Below are 21,174 nucleotides of genomic sequence, written 5' to 3' on the forward strand. Positions count from 1 at the left end.
AGAGGCCAGGAAACATTCTCCCCTAGAGCCTCCAGAATGAGGCTCGAGTGACACCTTGACTCTAGTCCTATGACAGTGATTTAGAGCTTCTGGTTTCAGAACTGCAAGAAAGCACATTGATCTGGTTGTAAGCCACTAAGCGTGTGGTCTCTTGTTACAGCAGTGGCAGGACACTCATACGCTGGGTTTCCCTCCCTCCCAACCCTGCTCACTTCTCTGCCCCCCAGCTCGGGCTCAGAGCCGTCTGCAGTCCCTGAACCTGGCCTCCCACTTGGCCGGTGGGGACGTGAAATCAGGCAGCTGTGGGAGGAGGTGGTTGCTCCACTGTCCCCTGCAGCCTTTCAGGATGGATAGGTCAGCCCACAGCCAGGCATCTGCCTACCTGGGCAGGTGAGCCTCTAGAGTAAAGTTCCAAGCTCCTGCCTGGCGCCCAGGGAGGAGGAGTGGTGGGCGTGGGGCCCCTCCGACTCGGCCAGGACCCCGGGCCAGGGTTGGGGGTTATTTAAACCAGGTGCCCCGAAAGCAGGGCGAGAGTGATGCTGGTTGCTGAGGAGCAGGTGAACCTGGTATTCTCAGCCCCACTTTCCAGCGGGTCAGATGGGGGCCCCGCATGGGGGCGAGGTCGGGTTCTGAGTCGCCTGTCTCCCTGTGCCTTTCACCGGGGTTTGAAGAGGAGGCCAGTGGACGCTGCTCCAGAGGCGGCTGGAACAGGGCCACGCAGCCCCCCCACTTCATCTCAGGGCTGGGCTGACCCTCCAGGATACAGATGAGGACACTGAGGCTCTGGTCACCGTTATATGGACAGGGCAGAGGGAAGGCTAGAACCTGGTCTGTCTGAGGTGGGCTGGGAGCCAAGGCAGGCACTGTGGGGCCCCAGTGGAGCCCAGCACCCACACCCACCGTCGTCCACCAGCGGGGAGATAGGTCTTGAGAAGAGTCAGGCTTTGACACCAGTGGGAGGGGCTGGAGGAAGTGCCAGCCCCTCTCGGGTCCAGGTCGGCCAGTTTTCTGGGCCTCCAGAGCAGGGCAGGGCTCTACCTCCAGGCCCCCAGCCGGGGCCTCAGCCTCTGAAGGCGCACTGGCCTAGCCTGCCACTCACTCACTCTCTGCCAGGGCTTCCTGTATGGGCAGGCAGGCGACACTGAGAGACGTGTGACAGTGGGCCAGGGACCCACCCAGCTGGTGTCCCACCTGCTCTCGGCACCATACTGACCCCAGCCTGAGCCAGGGCAGCCACGGGCAGGTCTCCCCCAGGAGCCCCACAATCTGCCCTTCCTCCCCAAGCCTGACCGTGGGGGCCCCGTCCTGTCCCAGGCAGCCTTGGTGGCAGCACGTCTCGGCACCATCGTGGGTGCCGTGGAACCTCCCTGCCCCTTCCCCACCCAGGTGAGAGGCTGAGTCTTGTCCCTGCCCTCCTGCCTCCCTGCATGGGGAGAAGGGATGGGCCGGAGAGGGCCTGCCCAGTGAGAGGAAGCAGTGGAGGGAGGTGCTGGGCCGGCTGCCGCTCCGGCCTCACCAGGAAGTGCCCCAGTGTCCCCGGCTGGGCCTGCCCGCCTCTGGCCTGGGAGGGCCCGTGCCAGGGTTTCACTTCTATTTGAGGTGTATAAGCCTCTCCTCTCCCCACCCCTCCCCTCTCCCCCAGTGGCTCCTAGCAAGGTCTTGTTATTTACCGAACTCGGACTTTGGAAAGAGCGTGGAACCTCGGCTGGAGAGGCCTTGCCTGTCCACCTTCCCGCCCCGGGTTGGTTGGGGGCAGTTTCTGAGCAGCCGCGTGGGAGTCGGGGGACTGTGGGCCTGGGGCTCTGTTCTGGTCCTTCCAGGCATCAAGCTGTGTGGCTCTGGGCAGTGTCCCTTGGCTTCTCTGAGCCTCAGTGTTTCCATCTGCAACCTGGGCTGTAACAGTCCCCACTTCATGCCGTGGTTAGAAGGAGGTGGGGATGCTTGAGCTGTGGGGGATACTTTGAGGGGCACTCCCTCCCCTGGAGTCACTGCTGATGATACCATAGCACGCATGACCCCGCAGGGCGCTCTCTGCTCCCCAGTGTCTCCTACAGGAGCTGTAATTCTGGACCCTGTTGTACCCATTGTACAGACGGAGAAGCTGAGGCACACATGGTCCTATCTCTTGGCCCAGGCGTGCAGCAGGGAAGCCCAGACCTGGGATTCAAACCTAGACTTGCACCTGAACCAGCCTGAGGGCTGGAGGTGGGATGGGTGGGAGCAGGGTCCACCTGGGTAGGAGGCTGGGCTGGGGTGGGGTATGGACAGGAGAACTCCAGGGTGACCCCAGGGCTGGGCAGGTCGCTGCTCAGATACACGGGTTGAAAGGTGGAAGGGTGGGGACGATGCTGGGCTGGGAAGGGGGGCCAAATAGCAAACCAAATAGACCTCCGCTCCCCCGAAAGAAGCCAGGGTCAAATCCTCATCCAACACCAGAGTGAGGAGGGATGGGCCTGACCTCATGGTGAGCCTCCAGAATGGGGAGCAGCAAGGGCAAAGGCCCTGAGGCAGGAGGAGGCCGCTGCTGCTCAGACCCGGGCGTGGACAGTGGTAGGGGGTGGTTCTGGTGACACAAGGTGCTGGACCCCTGAGGGCCTCGAGGCAAGACTTTTCCAAAGAGCTGTCTTACCCTCCAGAGCCATGTGGTTAAGGTCCCCTCTGAGCAGGCGACCAGAGTGGGCTGGGAGTCCTCTGGAAGGTTTACCAGAGGGGGAGGAAGGCCTTGGAGAGGCAGCAGGACTGGGTCTGGCAGGCTGACCAGGGCTCCCTCCATGTTGTCCCCTTGGCCTGATGGAGGCCTAGGCCCCAGGGAGACCTCAGGAGTGGCTGGGCCCGTGGGGCCAGGGTCAGGAACGCCCCACCTGCCAGCCCCCAGGCTCCTCCGCTGACAGGACTGGGAGGGGCTGACCCCACTCTGTGGTTGTCCCTCCTCCGCTCGCTGCAGCCTCATGGGCTAGGAGTGAGTCCCCAGCTGTTTGGATTTCGGGGTGGCAGCTGCTTTGGACAGCGGGCTTCCTGGCGGCCATTAGACTTCCCGTCAGAGTTTCACTTGTTTCAGTCTGTAGACAGGGAACAGGTTACCGTGACGCAGTTGTGGGCCTGGGTCTACCGGGGACCTCTTAACAGGTGAGTCCACCCCGGCCATGACCTCCCACTGAGGCCTTCATCCTCCCAGCAACCTGGGGCAGGCGCACTCGTGACCCCCATTCACAGACAGGAGACAGAAGTTAGAGGACATGTGCCTGGATGCACGAAAAAGCGACATTCCAGCACCAGGCGCCGGAGTCAGGCACTCCGGGTCAGGTGACGAGGCCTCTGGCCTGGCCAGGTCGGGACCAGCCGTGGAGCCCAGGCAGGTCCCTGCCCTGCTCAGAGCAGCCTTCACCCACCTGGGGTGTGGGGCCCTGCCCCTGCCCTGCTCCCTCCAGGGTGCACAGCTGACTTGGCATCAGGAGGCTGCGTGGGGAGAGGAGGCAGCTGTCGGGTGAGCTCTGTGGCTTCCCAGAGGGACTTGGCTCTTCTGAGCCTCAGTTTCCTCATCTGCAAAGTGGGCGGCTAGTCCACGTTGCTGGGAAGGGCAGAGCTGATAAAAGTGGACCAGGGCGCCCAGAGCTGGGTCACTGCCGTCTAATCCGTGCTGCGAATAGCAGCACATGTCCGGCTGTCCCTCCAGGCCAAAAATCGCACTGCCTGTCCGCAGTGGTGAGCTTCAGAACAGCAGCCGGACCCTGGGGGGAGCAGTGCAGCCACCCAGACTGCGCTTTCGCCCTCAGGAGCTCATGGCTGGTGGCAGGGACTGACATGAAAGTAAATCGGTGGAGTGCTAGGGTATGAGTCTGTGCAGGGAAGGGAGGGGGCCAGGAGGGCTTCTTGGAGGCAGTGGCCTTGGAGCCAAGGCTCTAATATAGATCCCTAGTAGATAGAGAGCATTAAAGGCCTGCCAGGTCAGGGGCAGTGGGTGCAAAGACCCTGACGTATGGCAGCCCCTGGCAGGTCCAGTACTCTGTGAGATTATAGTGTAGGATGCGCAGGAATGCAGGGAGGGACCATTCTGGACGAGCGTCAAATGCCATGTCCAAGGCCTTGGGCTATATCTGCAGGGCCCTGGGCAAGGAAGGGACTCTGGCTGCAGTGGGTTGTGGACGCACTAAGGAGGTAGCTGGGGCGATCGGAGGTTTAGGGAAGCACAGAGGAGAGAGGCAGGGTGCGGCAGAGACCACGGGGTAGAAGTGGCTGGGGCTTCAGGATCAACTGGATTTGGAGGGTGAGGGAGAGTCAGGATAAATTTCATCAGATGCTTAACCAGGCTTCTTTGAGCCAGGCTTCTTTGAGCCAGGCGCTGAGCACACGGTCATGAACAACACGGCCCTGTGGCCTGAGGTTTGTAGATAATAGCGGAGACCAACCGCTGAAACAAATCACGTATAAACATGCGGGTGCCCACTGACAAGTTTTGTAAATGCTGAGATGACTTGTGGCCTGAAGGAAGGATCCACATGGATCCAGGGGAGGGGGGACCAAGCAGGAGAAAGGACGCGTGTAAAGGCCCTGTGGTGAGGGTAGCTCCCTCGGTGGAGCTGGGCTCCCGTGGCACAGGCACAGCCCGGGGGGCACCGGGGGCCAGCTCACAGCGCCCTGAAGCACAGGGAGGGAAAGCCAGTCGGACTCGGTTATGTTTGGGGGTGTAAGGCGATCAGAGGGTGGCCCCTAATTTCTGCCCTGGGTGTAGAGGGTTCAAGAACACGGGAGGGGAGGCAGGGTGTGGAGAGTACACAGATGTCCTGGAGAGATGATGGGGAGGCTGGGGCTGGGAGCTGAGGCTCTGGTGTGGACAGGGCCCCACGGGGACGGCCAATCCCTGTGCTCCAGGGCCTGCCTCCTGAGAGAAAGGACGGGTGCCCTGCTTCTGACCGGGCCCCCTGCTTCTGACCGGGCCCCCTCTGTTCCTCAGGCAGAGCAGGAGGGGCTCCCGGGGAGAGGGGTCTCGGGGCCTCTGGACAGACATTCTCCTCTTTCCCCACCTACAGCATCCACAACGGGGTGATCGCCGTCTTCCAGCGCAAGGGGCTGCCCGACCAGGAGCTTTTCAGCCTCAACGAAGGCGTCCGGTGAGTGGCCGTCTGTCCTGTCCCGGGCCTGGGTCTGGGAGTGGGGGGAGGGCCTAGGCTGAACCCTCCCCACCACCATCCCCCAGCCTCAGGTTCTACCATTAGGACCGAGGTAGCAGTGACCACCCCGGGGACCTTAGCTGCAGGCGCTGTTCCCTTCATCCCCACCCTGCCTGACAACTCCTTTTCAGGGAGGCAGGGTGGGACTTGGACAGTGGTTCAAGATAACACCCGCATTCCTCGCTGGTGTTGAGCATCACAGAGGATATTTATTCTGTTAAAAGAGGAAGGACCCACCTGCTTAATGATGGGAGTGTCGTTTCCAGAAAAGCAATTACAGCCGGCCGAACGCCCCTCATTTCCTGTGCATAGCCGAGAACTGAGCGCTTGTGAAGGCGCCCAGGACGGCCCAGCTCCGAGGGAGTCTGCAAGGCCAGTGTGTTAGTCCTGCGTTGCAGTGGAGGCTGAAGCTCAGAGAGGTGCAGTGAATTGTCCAGGGTCACACAGCCGTTGCGGAGGTGTGTCTCCCACCTCTGTGCTTTTCCTTCCGCCCCAGCCCGTGCTACCCTGGCCCCGCATCAGAAGACTCTTTGGGAAAAATAGGCAGCAAACCTCCTCATCAGCCAGGGCAGGAGTAAAAGGGTGCTGGGGACAGGGTCACCCCACCCCCACCCCCACCCCCGCAATGGCAGCGCTAAAACGGCCCTTACACACGGTAAACGGAGACCCAGGCCGGGAGAGGGGCTGGCTGAAGTCACAGAGAACAAGGGCTTGTTGCCTCCCCCAGACCCGATGTGTGTGACCGGAATTCCGGGGGGTCCTGCTTTTCTGGGGCTCATGTGACCAGACAGGGGTGGGGCCCTAGGAGCCACTAGGGGGTCTCAGTGGGGCCCACAGCAGCCCCATTTTCCTAATACGCCTCTGCTTAGGGTAAAAGGAGTTCTTTTACCTGAAGAATCGGCTGGATGTTTAAACAACAAAAACAAAAGAGGAAGTATTTCTAAATCCATGGACGAAGCAGCAAGGACAGCCCTCCTGCAGTGTGTACATCCTTCCCATCCCATGGCAGAAGCAGCAGGCGTGATCGCTTGGCCTCCAGCCGCCTCCTCTCCACGGGGACTGTGACTGCAGCCCCAGTGTCCCCGTGCCCAGCCCTTGGGGGGGCTGGCACAGTGGGTGGCCTCCCTCAGGAGCGTGTGCTGGGAATGGAGAGGGCAGAGGCTGCCCTGGGCTCCAGGTCACCCTCGCCAGCCGCAGGGTCCTTTCCTAAGAAGCAGGTAGAGGTCAGGTGATGTGAGGCTTGGAGCTCCTGGCCAGTTAGGCTGTTTGGGGCAATGTCTTTCTAGCCAGTCGAAAATTAAATGGTGGCAATTGTTAAGTAATAACAGAGCCTTTCTGTTGAGGGTTTGTTCTGTGCCGTGAGCTTTTTCCATGCCCTGAGCTCTCTCTGTGGCCCTGAGGACCGGGCACCTTATGGTCCCCATTTTACAGATGAGGAAACTGAGGCACAGAGAGGGCATGGGCTGCTCAGGGTCACAGGACTCGTCAGCAGAGCTAGGGCTCAGGCCCCCGACTCCAGGGCCTGTGGGTTCTTCTCCCCCGCGCTGCCCCCCAGCTCATCTGCATCACGTGGCCACATTAAATTGAGTTTAATTGTGCAGTAAATCCGTTATTGGTCATTAGCTTTGATGCCACGAGAGAGCCTTGTGACTGGAGCCACCGACTGTCCTGTTATCTGATGTTTTCCACTCAGTTCTGAGGATGGTCGGTGCGGGTGAGGGCCGGGGTTCTCTCAGCTGTTCCCAGGCACGGGCGGGGCCAGGGTCAGCTCACCGTCACAGGATTCTGGTGTCCGTCCGTCATTCTCGTTTTCTGCCATTTTATATAAATGTGTGTGTGTGTTTTTAAGATATGATTTGCTCTTTTAAAATGTACAGTTCGGTGGTTTTTAGTATATTCACAAGGTTACGTAACTATCACCACTATTTAATTCCAGAACGTTTTAATCATGCCCCCTCCCAAAAAAAAGCCCCTTAGCAGCCATGCCCAGTTCCTCCCCTCCGCCGGCCTCCGGCAAGTACCAGTCAGCTTTGCCCCTGTGGATGTGCCCTTCTGGACGTCTCACGTAGATGGGGCCACACAACACGTGTGGCCTTTTGCATCTGGCTTCTCTCTCGGCGAAATGCTTCTTGCTTGGGGTTCATCCACGTTGGAGGGTCTGTCAGTCCTTCGTATCTCTTTACTGCCACTTAATATCCTGTTGTATGAAGAACACGCCGTTTTGCTCATCTAGTCATCTGATGATGGATATCTGGGTTGCTTCCACCTTTTGGCCATTGTGAGCAGCGCTTCCGGGAATGCCTGCGTGTGAGACCTCGTGTGGACCTGTGCTTTCACGCTGTCGGGTCTGCGCCTGCGGGTGGACTTGCTGGGTCGTATCCAGGAGCCTGGCCCCGAGAGGGTCTGGACTACAACACCCATCATCGTTTCGGCCCCCGGAAGTGTGCACTGCCAGTTGTCCACATGAGTACAAAGGACGTGGCTCAGCTTCTAGCTCGGCGTGTCCTGTGTGCCCTTGGACAAGTTGCTTGACATCTCTGAGCTTCTCTCATCTCCCCTGTAAAAGGGAACAGCAGTCAACACCTGCTGCTGGGTTGGTGAGGACAGAATAAGCTTCTCTAGAGTAAGGGAGGAAACACTTCAAGCTGCCCTGCAGGGGAGAGAGGGCAGAGAGCAGGGGCTGTGAGCCGGGGCCGGGGGCGGGCTGCCAGCTCTGAGATTAGGCGTGGACGAAGGGGTGGGGCTGGGTGTTGGAGGCCCGGCCTGCCGGGTGTCTCCCAAGAACCTGAAGGATGCCTGTGGCCCTCGCTTCTATTAGCGGACCCCTCCACTTCCCTTCGTGTGAATCGGAAGGGTCCTAGGGAGCCACTGCCATGGCCCAGGGAGCACGCGGCCTCCCCGCAGGGCTGGGCCGGGCATGTGCCCCCCTCACGTGGCTGGGCTGTGCGGCCCCCACCCCAGCCCCCGGCCCTAACCGGCACCAGGCGGTCCCTGACTCCCGCCTCCCTCACTGGTCTCCCTTCCCGCCCACAGGCAGCTGCTGAAGACGGAGCTGGGGTCCTTCTTCACGGAGTACCTGCAGGTGGGTGCTCTGTGCTCTCCAGCTGGGCCGGGGTTGCTTCCTGAGCTGGCCAGAGGGACGGCGGCACCCGCTCCTGGTGGGTGCAGGGAGCGTTAGGTCTCCGCCTTGCCGTGACTCGGTTTCCCCATCCAGCCAGTGCAGCTGGTTGGGAAGGTTGCACGATCAGGTGCAGGTGAAGACCCAGCGCCGTGGCCGGCACAGGCCGGGGCTTGAGGCCAGTTCTCGGTCGTCCGCCTCCTCCCGGAGCATCAGTATAGGTTCCCAGAGTCCGTGTGTAGGTGTCTACATACCCCAGCGCCCTGAGCTGTGGGATGACGGTGTGGGCGTGTCACCAGCATCGCCAAGGCCACTCTGTCCCAGACGCTGCAGCTCCAGGCCTGCAAAGTCGATGAACATGCAGGGTCCTGGGGCTCGGGGAGGCGAGAGGACTGCCAAGGTGGCGCAGCCAGGAGGGCCGAGTGGTGCAGGGACATCCTCAGGCAGGCTCGGAGCAAGGCGCCCCCTCCCAGGAGAGGGTGAGGCGAGGTCCAGCCTGTGGGTTTACGGTCGGCTGTTTTTCATTTAACAGCTTTACTGGGGTGCAATTCACAGACCCCCAGTTCTGTGCACCTGCTGGAAGGGGACACTTCAGGGGAGTCTGGTGTAGTCAGAGCTGTGCAGCCGTCCCTGCTGTCCAGCTCCAGGACTTTATTCATCGTCACCGGGAAGGAGGTCCCGTGTTTATATAAACAGTCCCCATCCCGCTCTCCCCCGAGCCCCAGGCCGCCGCTGGTCTCCGTTCTGCCTCTGGACGTTTCTGTCAGGACCACACGGCACGTGGCCTTCTCTGGCTCCTGTCACTGAGCACAGCAATCTCAAGGTTCATCCACAGTGTCGCCTGTGTCAGAGCCTCATTTTTTTCCTAATGGCTGAATAACATTCCCTTATACGGAGGGGCCACGTTTTGCTTATCCACTGCGCTGTCGGTGGCCCCTGGGTCACCTGGCTGCTGTGACTGGTGCTGAGACCACATGGTGTCACTCTGCCACACCCAGGAGGTGTGCACAGGGTCTGCCGTTCGAGCCTCTCGTGGGTGATGGCAGCGCCCGGGCCCGGCCGGTCTCAGGGTGGGGGTGGCCCCTGCTCCACCCCCTGTCTCAGGACAGCCCAGCTGGGTCAGTTGCCCACGTCCACCCAGGGAGCTGAGGTTCCCGCTCTGGGCCTTGGCTGCCTGTTGGTAGACTCTTGGGGGTCCTGCCTGCCGGGACCCCACGGAGCAGTGACCGAATCTCCACATGTGCCTTTCAGAACCAGCTGCTGACAAAAGGCATGGTCATCCTCCGGGACAAGATCCGCTTCTACGAGGGTGAGTCTGGTGGCCCTGTGGCTGGACTGGTGCCGGGCCACACTGCTTGCTGGGAACCGTGGCCCTGCCAGCTCACCCGGGCCCCTCAGCTGGGTGGGCGGTGTGGCTCTCCTGGTTGAGGGAGCTCAGAAGGGGCAGAAGCAGTGCCTCGAGGGCGGCAGGGCTGAGGTCTGACCCGAGAGGGGACCCTGTAGGGAAAAGTGTCCCCCACCTTGCTGGAGCCCAGGAGGGCCGAGAGGCGACTGGGAGAAGGCCCCTGCTTCACCTCACTGCCCAGAAGACCTTCTGTCCCCATAAGCCCGTCCCAGCAGCCTGGGAGAACCCCCATCAGGGTCTTTGAGGGCCAGAAGGGAACTGGTTTAGGCCCAAGTGGCCCTGATTCTCCTGAGGGACAGGGTCAGGGCAGGGACCCACCACCTGGAGGGAGCAGCTGATGTGGGCTCCCTGCTGGGGTCTGGGGCCCAAGCATGGCCGGGGCTGCTGGGCAAGTTCTCTCCTTCAGGGCTCATGCCCACCTTGTGAGGCCTCTGGGTCACTGTGCCTGTTTCGCAGTTGGGGGACTATGCAGCGATGTCCCTCGGCTTGTCCGTGGCTGCACTGCAAGCGAGGGATGGAGGGGGGATTCGAACCCAGGACATCCCAACTCCAGAGCACACCCCCTTTACCCTTCTGGGGGGGGGCCCACAAGTCACAGCTGGCCTCTCTGGGCCCAGAGCCCTGACAGGACATCCTGGGGCTCCTGGTGTCTGCAGACCAGGGCAGGGGGCGGTGACAAGCACAGCGTGGGCACTTCCTCGCAGGAGTGAGCTGGTGTAGACAAAAGTCAAATTATGGGGGAATTCAGCTCAAACCAACACGCCTTGCTGAGGGCCTACTGTGTGCCAGGCCCCGCTCAGGGCAGGACTCACTGTGTGCCGCGCACCAGGCCCCCGCACATGCTCGCTCTGTGCGAGACTCTGTCCCAGGTGTTTTCCATCTCCTGACTCACTGCCTTGCCCAGCGACCCTGTGAAGAAAGTTCTGACGTTGCAGTCACTGAACGTTTGGGTAAATCAAGGCACAGAGGGGCTCGGTAACTCACCTGGGCCACACAGCCCCCACCTGGCAGCCTGGCTTCTGAGCCCGTAGTCCTCTCTCTGCTGCTCCAGGTTCCTCCTGGAGTCCTTGCTGACCTCGGGAAGAGTCTTAGCCTGTTTCACAGAGGCAGAGTCTGAGGCCTGGGGTGCTCAGCATGAACTCGGAGCTGTGTGTCCCGTCTTCCTTCTGCACCATCTCTGTGTGTGTTGGGTAGAAGCAGCTGAGGCAGGAGCCTGAGAAGGGCTGTGAGAACCATTGACGTTGGCGCAGGAGGCACAGGCCACCGGTGGTCTGGACTGGCTTCCTGGAGGAGGCGGCACCTAAGCCGGCAGAAGGATTTGCTGGTGGAGATGCCCTCCCACACCCATCCCCTGACTCGGCACATTCCGGCAGTGCCTCACCTCCCACCAGCTCCGGCCCAGGGGAGCTGGGACCTTCAGAGAAGAGGTGCTTTGTGTAGCTTCATGGACTCCTGCCCACGGTGGCCGTATCCGCCAGGCCACCCAGTTGGGAGTACCAGCCCCTCCAACCTCCCCTGGCCTCAGGGACAGGCACAGAGCCCCAGGCAGGGGGCCAGAGGGCCTGGTCTCTAGTTCTTACCCAGCCACAGACACGTCATTTACCTCTGGCCTCAGTGTCTCCACCTTAGCACTGTGGGGTTAGATGGACTCCATCTGTGTTCTCACTAAAGGTCAGGCTCCTGGTGGCCTCTGGGGACCTGGATATGGATACCCAGGCTCTACCTGGCAGGGGCTCACAGCCCAGTTAGGGATATAGACGTGGAGCAGACAGTGACAGTCCAGTGTGATAAATGTCAAGGTGAAGGGAAGCCCTGGGGAAGGAAAGGTTAGTTCCACCTTGGCAGTCAGGGAGGACTGCATGGAAGCGGCGGCCCTTGAGCCAGGCCGCAAAATGTGGTCATTTCAGAAGGATATCTTGCCCCCTTCAGCCCATGCACTGGGGACAGTGGCTAATGTCACACCCCAAGGGGTGGCCTTGGGAACCTCCCCCTTCTGCCTTCTGCCCTGGTTTAGGTCCCAGGGAGAGCTCTTCCCTGAGACTGCTCCCTGTGGCCAGCCATGTCCTCAGCCCATGCCTCTGTTGGATGGGTTGGATGGCCCTATCTGGGGCAGCCCCAGGACCTTGCTACCTGCTCCCCTCCAGCCTCCAGTGAGGTCTTGGACGTCGGCTCCTGAGCAGAGTGATTCCTGGAATTGGGAAGCCTGGCAGACAGCCGTGGGATGGAGGCCCCCTCCCTGGGGCCACGTTACTGGTAGTGGACTGGTGGTCTCAGCCTGTTAGCTTGCAGGAGTGGGCGTGGCTGCAGCCAAACAAGTTGGGGACTCTGGGGAGGAACCCAGGGTCTCCTGTGGGCCCTGGGCCCTGAGCTCTGCCTCTTGTCCTGCAGGAATCCCAGCCTGGTTTAGGTCAGGCCACCAAACACCGCAGCGAGCCTTCACACACTCGCCTCCAAGCCTGGGCTGTGCACATGCCCCTGCCAGACTCCACCTGAGTGTCCTCCTCGGAGTCCCTGCTGTGGGCTTTTCCACTGTCCCTGGGGTCTCCCCATCCCTGAGCCCGGAGCCAGGATTGGCCTGGTCCCTTCCAGTCTCCAGGGCCTGGACGGTCAGCCCCCAGCACACTTAAGACTGAAGAAAGGAAGACAGACAGGCTGGCCCACCTCTCCCCACCATCCGGGGGAGAAAGAGCTCAGGGGCGCGGCCGCTGCCCTGGCTGGGTCCTGCTGAGCCTCAGCACGGACACAGGACGCAGGACACGCGGTCCCGGGCAGCACCAGGCTAAGCCCTGGCTACCTGGCAGCTGTTAGCCCGAGGAGCGCGGGGGCCTCCATCACGCCGGTTTTACAGGGACCGCATTGAGGCTTGGGCTGAGGGACTCCTCGGGGTCACAGAGCCAGGCTTTGACGCCGGGCTGCCTGACTCTAACCCCTGACCACCCCGGATCCCCAGCAGAGAGCCCGGCCCGGGGACAGCACCGAGCTTCCCGGCCCCTTGGTGGGCGTGCGGCTCTGGCCGGGACTGGACTCTGTGTTTTACAACATCTGCTTTCCGCCGCGTTTCCGCCCCGTGGGCTGGAGAGCAGCCTGCGCCCAGCAGACGCCGGCCTGGCCCGCGCCCAGAGCCGCCCCACGGCCGCCCAGGGAACTGAGCAGCCTTTCTTGCCGGCGACAGCAGGGACCTCAAGGGACCTTTGTGTGCAGAGCTCGGGTGGCGGGCACCTCTCGTCCTAGGTTCCGCAGAGCCTGGCCTGGGTCCCCCGGGAGGACCCAGAGCCGGCCACTGGGCAGGGACCCCAGGGCCAGCAGACGGGCCACACTGAAGGCCGATCTGCCCTCCCCACGGTCGCCACCCCACCGCCCCAGGCTTCCCTTCCAAATCCGGCCCCTTTACAGGCCTAGGGGCTTGCCGGGTGGGAGCGTGGGGCCCAGAGCCTAGGGAAAGTGAGCAGGGGTGGCGAAGTCCCGACCTCCTCGTTCCCATGGAAACCTTGAGAAGTCGGCAGGGGCAGTGCGGTCCTGGAGGCTGGCCAGCCTGTCGCCCCGGCCCCCACCTGACACGCCCACCAAGCCCATTTTTCTGCAGCTGATTGCTAGTCTGGCTTCCAGGTGGGGGTCCCGCCAAGCAGCAGAGGCCCTCCGTCCCAGCTTTCTGCTTGTTCCAGGCAGAAGGGCTGAGGGTACAGCACTTGGCATTTCCCAGGGGAGCCCAGGGCTGTCTTGCGGTGTCTCAGCTGTCCCCGCCCTTAGGGGCTGTCCCCCGTGGCTGGGGCCGCTCCTTCCTCAGAGCCAGCAGAAGGGCCTGCGGAGCTTGTCCAGATGCCTGTTTTTCACACTCCACTTCCGCGGTTCATGCAGCAAGGCTGTCGGTCAACCAGGCAGAAGCACTTGGCCAGCACCTCCTCCTTGAGTCCCTCCCTGCCTGACGCCCTCTACCCGGGACACGTTGCTGTTACTGGATGTGGTCTCCCCGGCCTCCCAAGTCCACTTCAGGCAGCCCGGCTGGGGAGGCCCCGGGCCCTCGAGCGAGACATCTGAGCCTCTCGGAGGCCCAGCCTCTCCGTCTGCCCAGCGGGGTCACTCCCCCCTCGCCAGGGTTGTCCTGCTGCCCTGTTGTGATGGGACCAGGGAGTTTGGGGCTCAGCTGGGACCCCCATGCCAGGCCTGGCACAGTGGCGGCGCTCTGTCAGTGTCTGTCCCGGGGACAGAGGGACAGACCAGTGGGCGAGGCAAGCGTGTGAGCAGGAGCTCCCACTGGGGCCGGGCCATGGGGCTCCTGTGTGGAGGAAGTGGGGACCTACGTCTTCTTCTCTGCCCCGGGTCCCGCTTCGTCTGGCTTCTCCCGGCAGCTCTGGGGGTCACCCTGCTGCAGCCCCGTTTTATTAAGTGGGGCAGCTGAGGCAGGGGACGGGTGGTGAACGGGGGTCCAGATCCCATGACTCTGGGGCCTGGAGCCCGGCCCTCAGCTCCTGCATCCTCCACCGACGGGAGGGGTGCCTCATGACCGGGGAGGGTGGGAAGCGGCTGCCGGTGCCCGTTGGGGCAGTGGTGATGCTCCCTGTGCCCACAGGACAGAAGCTGCTGGACTCCCTGGCAGAGACCTGGGACTTCTTCTTCAGCGACGTGCTGCCCACGCTGCAGGCTGTCTTCTACCCGGTGCAGGTGAGCGGCCCCGGGCCCCGGTGACAGCCCGTCCTGGCCTCACTCCCTGGCCCCCGGCCTGGGGGCGGGCACACCTCTGCCCATCGCTGCCACGGGTGGGCTGTCTGCGCCTGCACACATCCCTGCGCCTCTGAGAACCTGTTTCCCTCCCCCGGGGTGGGAGCCAGGACAGCTCACTCCTGTGGGCCCTAGGAAGCCCCGAGCAGCACACAGTAGGCCATGCCCTGCACACAGTAGGGTCTCTGTCGGTGACAGTAAGGAGGATGTGTGGGGCCCCCCTTCTTCAGGACACAGGTCATCTGGGGAAGAGGACAGGGAGGAAGGGGGCCTGAGGTTTCAGCGGGTCCCATGTATCTGACCCCAGAACTCAGCGAGGGGCGGGGAGCGAGGGTCTCACGAGGCGGCATTGTGTCCGCAGGGCAAGGAGCCGTCGGTGCGCCAGCTGGCCCTGCTGCACTTCCGGAACACCATCACCCTCAGCGTGAAGCTGGAGGATGCACTGGCCCGCGCGCACGCCCGCGTGCCCCCCGCCATCGTGCAGATGCTGCTGGTGCTGCAGGTGGGTGGGGCCCGAGGGGCAGCCGCTGGCCGGGCCAGGCCCCCCAGTGACCTGAGAGGAGGATTTGGGTCCACGTGGCTTATCACCGGGGCTGCTGTCAGGAGAACGCATGGAGAGAGAAGCAGCAGCCGGGTTAGAGAAGGAGCCGCACAAAGATACGGGGTCAGGAGACTGCCGGCCTCCGGGTTCCTCGGAGAGCCCAGGAGTGTGAGCGGAGTGTCCCTCCCTGCAGTGGTGCTGGGCCGATGCACCCCTCGTCTGCCAGTCTCTGGGGCTGGGTCCACCTCCCCCTGCTCCCCACCACGGTTCCAGACATGCCTGGTGCCGGTGGCTTTTGTCTGTGAGGGCAGCTCTGAGGAGGGGGCAGTTGTGAGACGTTGGCAGCCACACTCCTACAGCTGGAGGGAGTGGCCCCGCCCAAGACGGGGACTCTGATGGGCTTTTCTGCAAATGGCTGCATCCCAAAGGGGCACAGCACCCTACAGTTTGCCAGTTTCTCTCACTGTCACAGGACAAGAGAGGGCACCATCAGCACCCCCATTTTACAGGCAGGGAAATAGAGTCCTCACTTGACTGCAGCTGAGAAGGCCAGGAGGCTGGCCTCCCCATTGTCCTGAACCCACCCAGGCACTTGGAAGTCCTTCTGAATTAGGGTCAGTGAAGTTGTTCCTGGGGCCCAGGGCAGCCAGTGAGGATTCCAGGGCGAGGAAGGAGCTGAGGAATGTGGAGGTTTGAAAGGCCAAGGGGCTGCACTCTGCGGGGGCTGGTGGTCGCCCTGGCAGCCAAGCAGGGTGTCAGGCCTGCAGCTGGATTTCTAGGGGCTTTAGGCCAGACCCAGCTGGGTTGAAGTTTGTGGCAGGGGAGGGGGGCTGGAGGGACATTGCATCTCGGCCTGTTTTCTCATTTGTGTGATAGGGTAAGACCGCGTACCTGGGAGGGCAGGAACAAGGTTGATGGAGAGAAATCAACGCCGAGTCCTCCGTGGTGCTCGCTCCTGGGGGCAGGCACTGAAGGAGCTGGGCTTTGGAGCCAGGAGTAGGAAGGTCTCCCCTTGATCTGAGGAACAGCACTTGGGTGGCGGCCAGGCTGGGCAGTGCTGCCCCCTGGTGGCCACTGTGCCTCATGCAGCTTTGGGGCTTGGCCCCATGTCTCCCCGTCCTGGTGGTGACCCCTGCCCCCAGTCACAACCCTTTGCCCTTCCCTGGCCTCTGCTTTGAATGGCCTTGTCCCAGCCTCACAGTAAACTTGTCCCCACTGTTGTCAAGTGTCAGATGGGTCTGAGGTCACAACTCCTGGTCTGTGCATTGAAGACCTGCTGTGCGCCCCCTGCTGCACCGGCCGAATGAGGGTTCCGTCTCACGGGGCCCAGAAGCTGGGTAACGGTCCCTCCTCTGAGTGCACAAAAATAATTCAGCCCCTGGGCCTCCATTTCCTCACTGCACAGTGGGGAGCAGAGCCCAGACTTCAGAGACAATTTCTGGGAATGAAACAGCATGAAGTCTGTGAAACGCCAGCACAGCTCGGCATTCACGCCGTCCCACCCGCACGGCACTGGCGCTGGGAGCGGGGGCAGCTCCTTCCCGTTCATCCGGGGGGCACCCCTGGGGTCCACTGCCTCCTTTCAGGCACAGCTGGGTCCGCGGGGTCTGCAGCGATGTCCCCGCCTTCGTTTCTGGTGTGAGTCACTGGTGTCTTCTGTTCCTCTCTCAGCCTGGCTAGAGGCTTGTTGACTTCATTGATCTTTTCAAAGAACCAGCGTTCAGTTTTGTTGATTTTTCACTATCCATTTCCCGTTTTCAGTTTTATTGATTTCTGCTCTGATTCTTACTTATTTTCTTCGGCTTACTTGAGACTTAATTTGCTTTTCTTTTTCTAGTTTCCTAAGGTGGAAGCTTGGATGATTGATTTTAGACCTTTTATTTTTTGTTGTTGTTTTTTTCTTTTCTTTTCCAACATATCCATTCGATGCTATAAAATCCCCTCCACACACTGCTTTCGATGTATGCCATAAATTTGGATGTAGTGTTTTCATTTCGTCTAGTTCAAAATATTTTAAAATAGTTCTTGAGATTTCTTTTATGACCCATGAGTTATTTAGAAGTGAGTTGTTTAATCTGTATGTATTAGGGGATTTTCCAGTTACTATTCTGTTACTGACTTCTGGTTTAATTCCTCTGTGGTCTGAGCAGACGTCGTATGAGTTCTGTTCTATTAACCATGTTGAGGGGTGTTTTACAGCCCAGAATGTGGTCTCTCTTGGCGAATGTCCCGTGTGAGCTTCAGGAGAACATGTTCTGCTGTCGTTGGACAATGTTGTCTATAGATGCTGATTCTGTCCAATGGCTCAGTGGTGTTACTGAGTTCATCTGTGTCCGTACGGACTTTCTTCCTGCGAGATCTGTTTCTGAGAGGGGTGTCGAAGTCTCCGGCTGTGAGAGTGGATTTCTCTCTCTCCCCCTCACTCTTTCCCCCACATACTTCCCTGCCCTGTTGTTTGGTGCATACGCAGTAAAGCTTGTTACGTCATCCTGGAGAATTGACCTGTTTACCATTAGGTAATGACCTTCCTCGCCCCTGATCACTCTCCTTGGTCTGAAGCCGGTCCTGTCTGAAATTGACGTGGCCACTCCTGCTCTGGTCTGTGATCCGTGACCCGTGTTACCACGTGTAACTGTCTCCTTTACTCCTCATCTGTATGTCTTTATAGGTTAAGTAGGTCTCTTGTAGGCTGTGTATAACGGTTCTCTTGCTGTCTTCAACCATCATTTGACATTAACTTGGATGAATCTTGTTTCTTAATTGCTGGCAGCTCCTTCAGGAGCAATGTCTTTCATTCATTCATTCATTCATCCACTGAGACATCATTTGTTCAGCAAGCACTCCCTAAAAACCTGCCGTGTGCCACCCGCTGCTGGGGTGCTGGGAGCACAGGGCTTCCCCCTGAGCAGCTCATGACTGGGTGGGCAAGACCAAGGCTGTCCTGTGGGCAGCCTCATTCTTCAGGCTTTGGCTCAAGTGAAACAGGAGGAGGTGGGGTTCCCTTTGAAGCTCTGGATGAGGGGAGGTGTTGAGGGGGGAAGCTGGATGAGACCTGGTGGGGGCAGCCACGTGGGACGGGGAGGGAGGGCTCTGTCTGATGGGTGGGCCTTGACTGCCCAGCTGGGATGCAGACCTGGGCCTGGGCCCGGCACCGGGGGACAGCCTTTCCTGTCCACGGCAGTCCACGAGGCAAGGGAGTGAGGGTCAGGGCCCATTGACGCAGCTGGCCCCACAGGACTGCCCAGAGTTCCTAGGAAGCCAGCTCACGGAAGGGGACACACGATGTCCTGAGAAGGGGCGTGCAGGGAACCCAGCCTCATTTAGCCACAGAGCCCTTTCCCACAGGCATCACCGTCTCTTGGACCACGGCAGCCACTGTGTGCAGCAGGCAGCCACGAGGACGTTAGAGGAGGAGAGGGGCACAGAGGGCCCAGCTCGAGAGAGGGCCGGGGAGGGAGGGCGCTGTGGGCACTGTCCTGGGGGCCAGGGCCCCCTGGGAATTGGGGGGGCGGGGCTGATCATGGTGGCCTTTGAGCCAAGCCTGCTGGGCTAGGAAAGCAGGGGACAGGCTGTCCCATGACCCTCCCGCCTCCCTCCCTCCCTGTTGCAGGGGGTACATGAGTCCCGGGGAGTGACCAAGGACTACCTGCGCCTGGAGTCGCTGATCCAGAAGGTGGTGTCACCCTACCTGGGCACCTACGGCCTCTACTCCAGCGAGGGTTCATTCACGCACTCCTGCATCCTGGGTAGGGGTCTCCTGGGTCTTGGGTGGGGAGCGGGCTGACCACTGGCCTCGTCCACCTCTTCCCCCGGGGCCCAGGCCTCCCAGTGAAAAGACGTGCAGAACCAGGATCCCAGCAGGATTTGCGTTCCAGCTACATAGCTAACCTGTCCAGAGCATCCTCCAGCTGTGCTGTGTGCTGGGCACTGGGCACACGGGGGTGGGTCACCTGGGATCCTTCCTTCAAAGGCTGAGGAGGACTCGGTGGGCAGACACCATAAGTGGTGTTGCAGTGACTCCCCTGAGAGCCCCCAGAGGCCCCGTCACCCCCAAGGAGCTCCCATCCATACTCAGTCCTGAAAGTCAGGAGTTGTCCAGGCAGAGGACACAGCACATGCAAAGGCCTGGAGCGCAAGAAATCCGGCCTTTTTGGGGACTCATGGGGGCGTGGACGGGTTGTGGGGTGGGCGTGGCCTGGCGTTGCTCCTTTACCAGATGGGCTTGGCCCTGTTGGCTCATTCGGGGCTGTAGACTGAGCACCTGCTGAGCACCAGCCCCTCTTCTTGGTCCTGGGACTTCAGCAGAGACCAAGCCCCACCTTCACGGGCTCTTGTTCCCCCCGGGAGGCAGGCTAATGAGTAAACCATCCCCAGGTGAGTGCCCGAGGTGACCCCTGCCCAGGTGACATGAGGGCCATGGGCAGGGAGGTCGGGGAAGGCCAGACTGGGAAGTGACCACTGAGCCGAAGGACAGGGAGGGCCCAGCCCAGGGAGAGGTGCACAAAGAGAACCAAGGGGACAGTGGCACAGGGGCTGGTCAGCGGTGTCCCCTCGTCCAGAGTGCCCACCCACCTCAGGTATAAACCTGCCCGGCACCATGTCTCAGCTCAGGCGGGACCCCAGCCCCTGGAAGAGAACTTGGAGCCTCTGCTCTGGTCCAGGAGCGGCCCCTGAGCCACTCACTGTGCTCTGTCCTGCCACCTGGTGGTCATGGTGCAGAACTGCATGGCCCTGAATGGGCTCCTGAGACCTGCCCTTTACTATCCTCTTCTCCCCACCCCTGACCCCTGAGAGCTCCCAGCACACTCAGGATAAACCCCAGCCCCGACCTCAGGTGGTGCCCCGTCCGGGCACTTAGCACTGCCTGACCCGTGCCCACCCAGAGGGATATCTAGGCCCCCATACCTAGCAAAGTGCTGGCGCCTGGCAGGTGCTGAGACTGGCGACTTTCCACAGGTGGGGCACTTAGCAGGCACACAGGTTGCTGGCATGGTGCACCTCTGAACCCAGCAGTTGATGAGCCCCCACACCCCCGCCCATCCAGGCTGAGACGAGATCACTTACGGGGGTGGAAGCCCCAACTCCCCTCGCCCGGCCACTCCGCCCCGGCAGGGTCTGCACCAGTCGGGCTGTTGCCTGTAGTGGACCTTTTGTGCAGACCCAGGCACGCAGCAGATGCACGCAGTAGGTGCTCCCTAGCGTCTGGCCAGAGGGAGGGCCTGGAGCAGGCAGTGCCCGGAGTGGCCCGTGCCTGACGCTGCCACCTGTCTCTCTGCAGAGAAGCACTTCCTGCGCCGCTCCCGCTCGGGGGACGTCCTGGCCAAGAACCCGGTGGTGCGCTCCAAGAGCTACAACACGCCGCTGCTGAACCCCGTGGCTGAGCACGAGGCTGAGGGCGCGGCGGCCGGCGGCGCGGGCATCCGCAGGCACTCCGTCTCCGAGATGACATCCTGCCCCGAGCCCCAAGGCTTCGCCGACACGCCCAGCCAGGGCCCCGCCGGGACCTTCAGATCCTCCCCGGCCCCCCAGTCGGGGCCCTGCCCCAGCAGACTGTATCCGCCCGCCCAGCCCCCCGAGCCCGGCCTAGGCCCGGCCCGTGGCTCCCCAGCCTCCTCCAGCCCCGAGAACCTGGTGGACCAGATCTTGGAATCTGTCGACTCGGATTCAGAAGGGATCTTCATTGACTTTGGCCGGGGCGCTGGCTCTGGCACATCTGAGTCTGAGGGGGCCGGGGGCCGGCAGAGCATCGTGTGAGCGCCTCGTGTTTTACTGACCCCATGTATCTGGTGCGTGAGTGCGGGAGTTTTCTACTCTGTCCCATCCTGACCCCCGTGGGCCTCAGCCACCTGGGCATGCCTGAGCCTTGGCGGGAAAAACCGTCGCTGCCCCGGGTCCAGCACCACTGTGTCCTGGGGCGTCTGCGTGCCGGGCTCTCCAGGTGCCCGGGGCAGCCTCGTGTGTGTGGAGCTGCCATGGCCGTCCCACCACCCCTGCCCACCCCAGCCCTCCGACGTCCACACCTTGGAGACTGTGAATCCCTCAGCTTGGCCAGGCCCCCAGAGTGATGGGGTCCGTAGCAGACTGGCCTTTTCCCTCCTAACTCACCTCAGGCCACAGTGTAATCTCCTGTGCGTGACTCTGTCCCAGACTCTCTGAGCGCCGTGTCTTCTCTTTGCCCAAGGTGGCCATGGGCAGAAAGCAGGTGGAATAAAACTTGTATACCTGG

At 61.4% G+C, this 21,174-nt stretch overlaps 1 protein-coding gene across 3 annotated transcripts in view; it reads left to right on the forward strand.

Annotated features, from left to right (window-relative positions):
• The window catches only part of PRR5 (proline rich 5), a 50,985-nt gene extending 29,811 nt beyond the window's left edge, over positions 1–21,174 (forward strand). For all 3 annotated transcript variants that reach the window (XM_074375693.1, XM_074375694.1, XM_074375692.1), the window contains 7 exons: positions 5,028–5,108; positions 8,202–8,250; positions 9,538–9,595; positions 14,259–14,350; positions 14,769–14,909; positions 18,559–18,694; positions 20,227–21,174. In XM_074375693.1, the coding sequence (XP_074231794.1) occupies positions 5,028–5,108; positions 8,202–8,250; positions 9,538–9,595; positions 14,259–14,350; positions 14,769–14,909; positions 18,559–18,694; positions 20,227–20,702 (1,033 nt within the window). In that variant the 3' untranslated portion in view covers positions 20,703–21,174. The remainder of the gene's footprint in view (positions 1–5,027; positions 5,109–8,201; positions 8,251–9,537; positions 9,596–14,258; positions 14,351–14,768; positions 14,910–18,558; positions 18,695–20,226) is intronic.

The sequence above is a fragment of the Camelus bactrianus genome, chromosome 12 (assembly GCF_048773025.1).
Source record: "Camelus bactrianus isolate YW-2024 breed Bactrian camel chromosome 12, ASM4877302v1, whole genome shotgun sequence".
In the NCBI taxonomy this organism is placed as follows: domain Eukaryota; kingdom Metazoa; phylum Chordata; class Mammalia; order Artiodactyla; family Camelidae; genus Camelus; species Camelus bactrianus.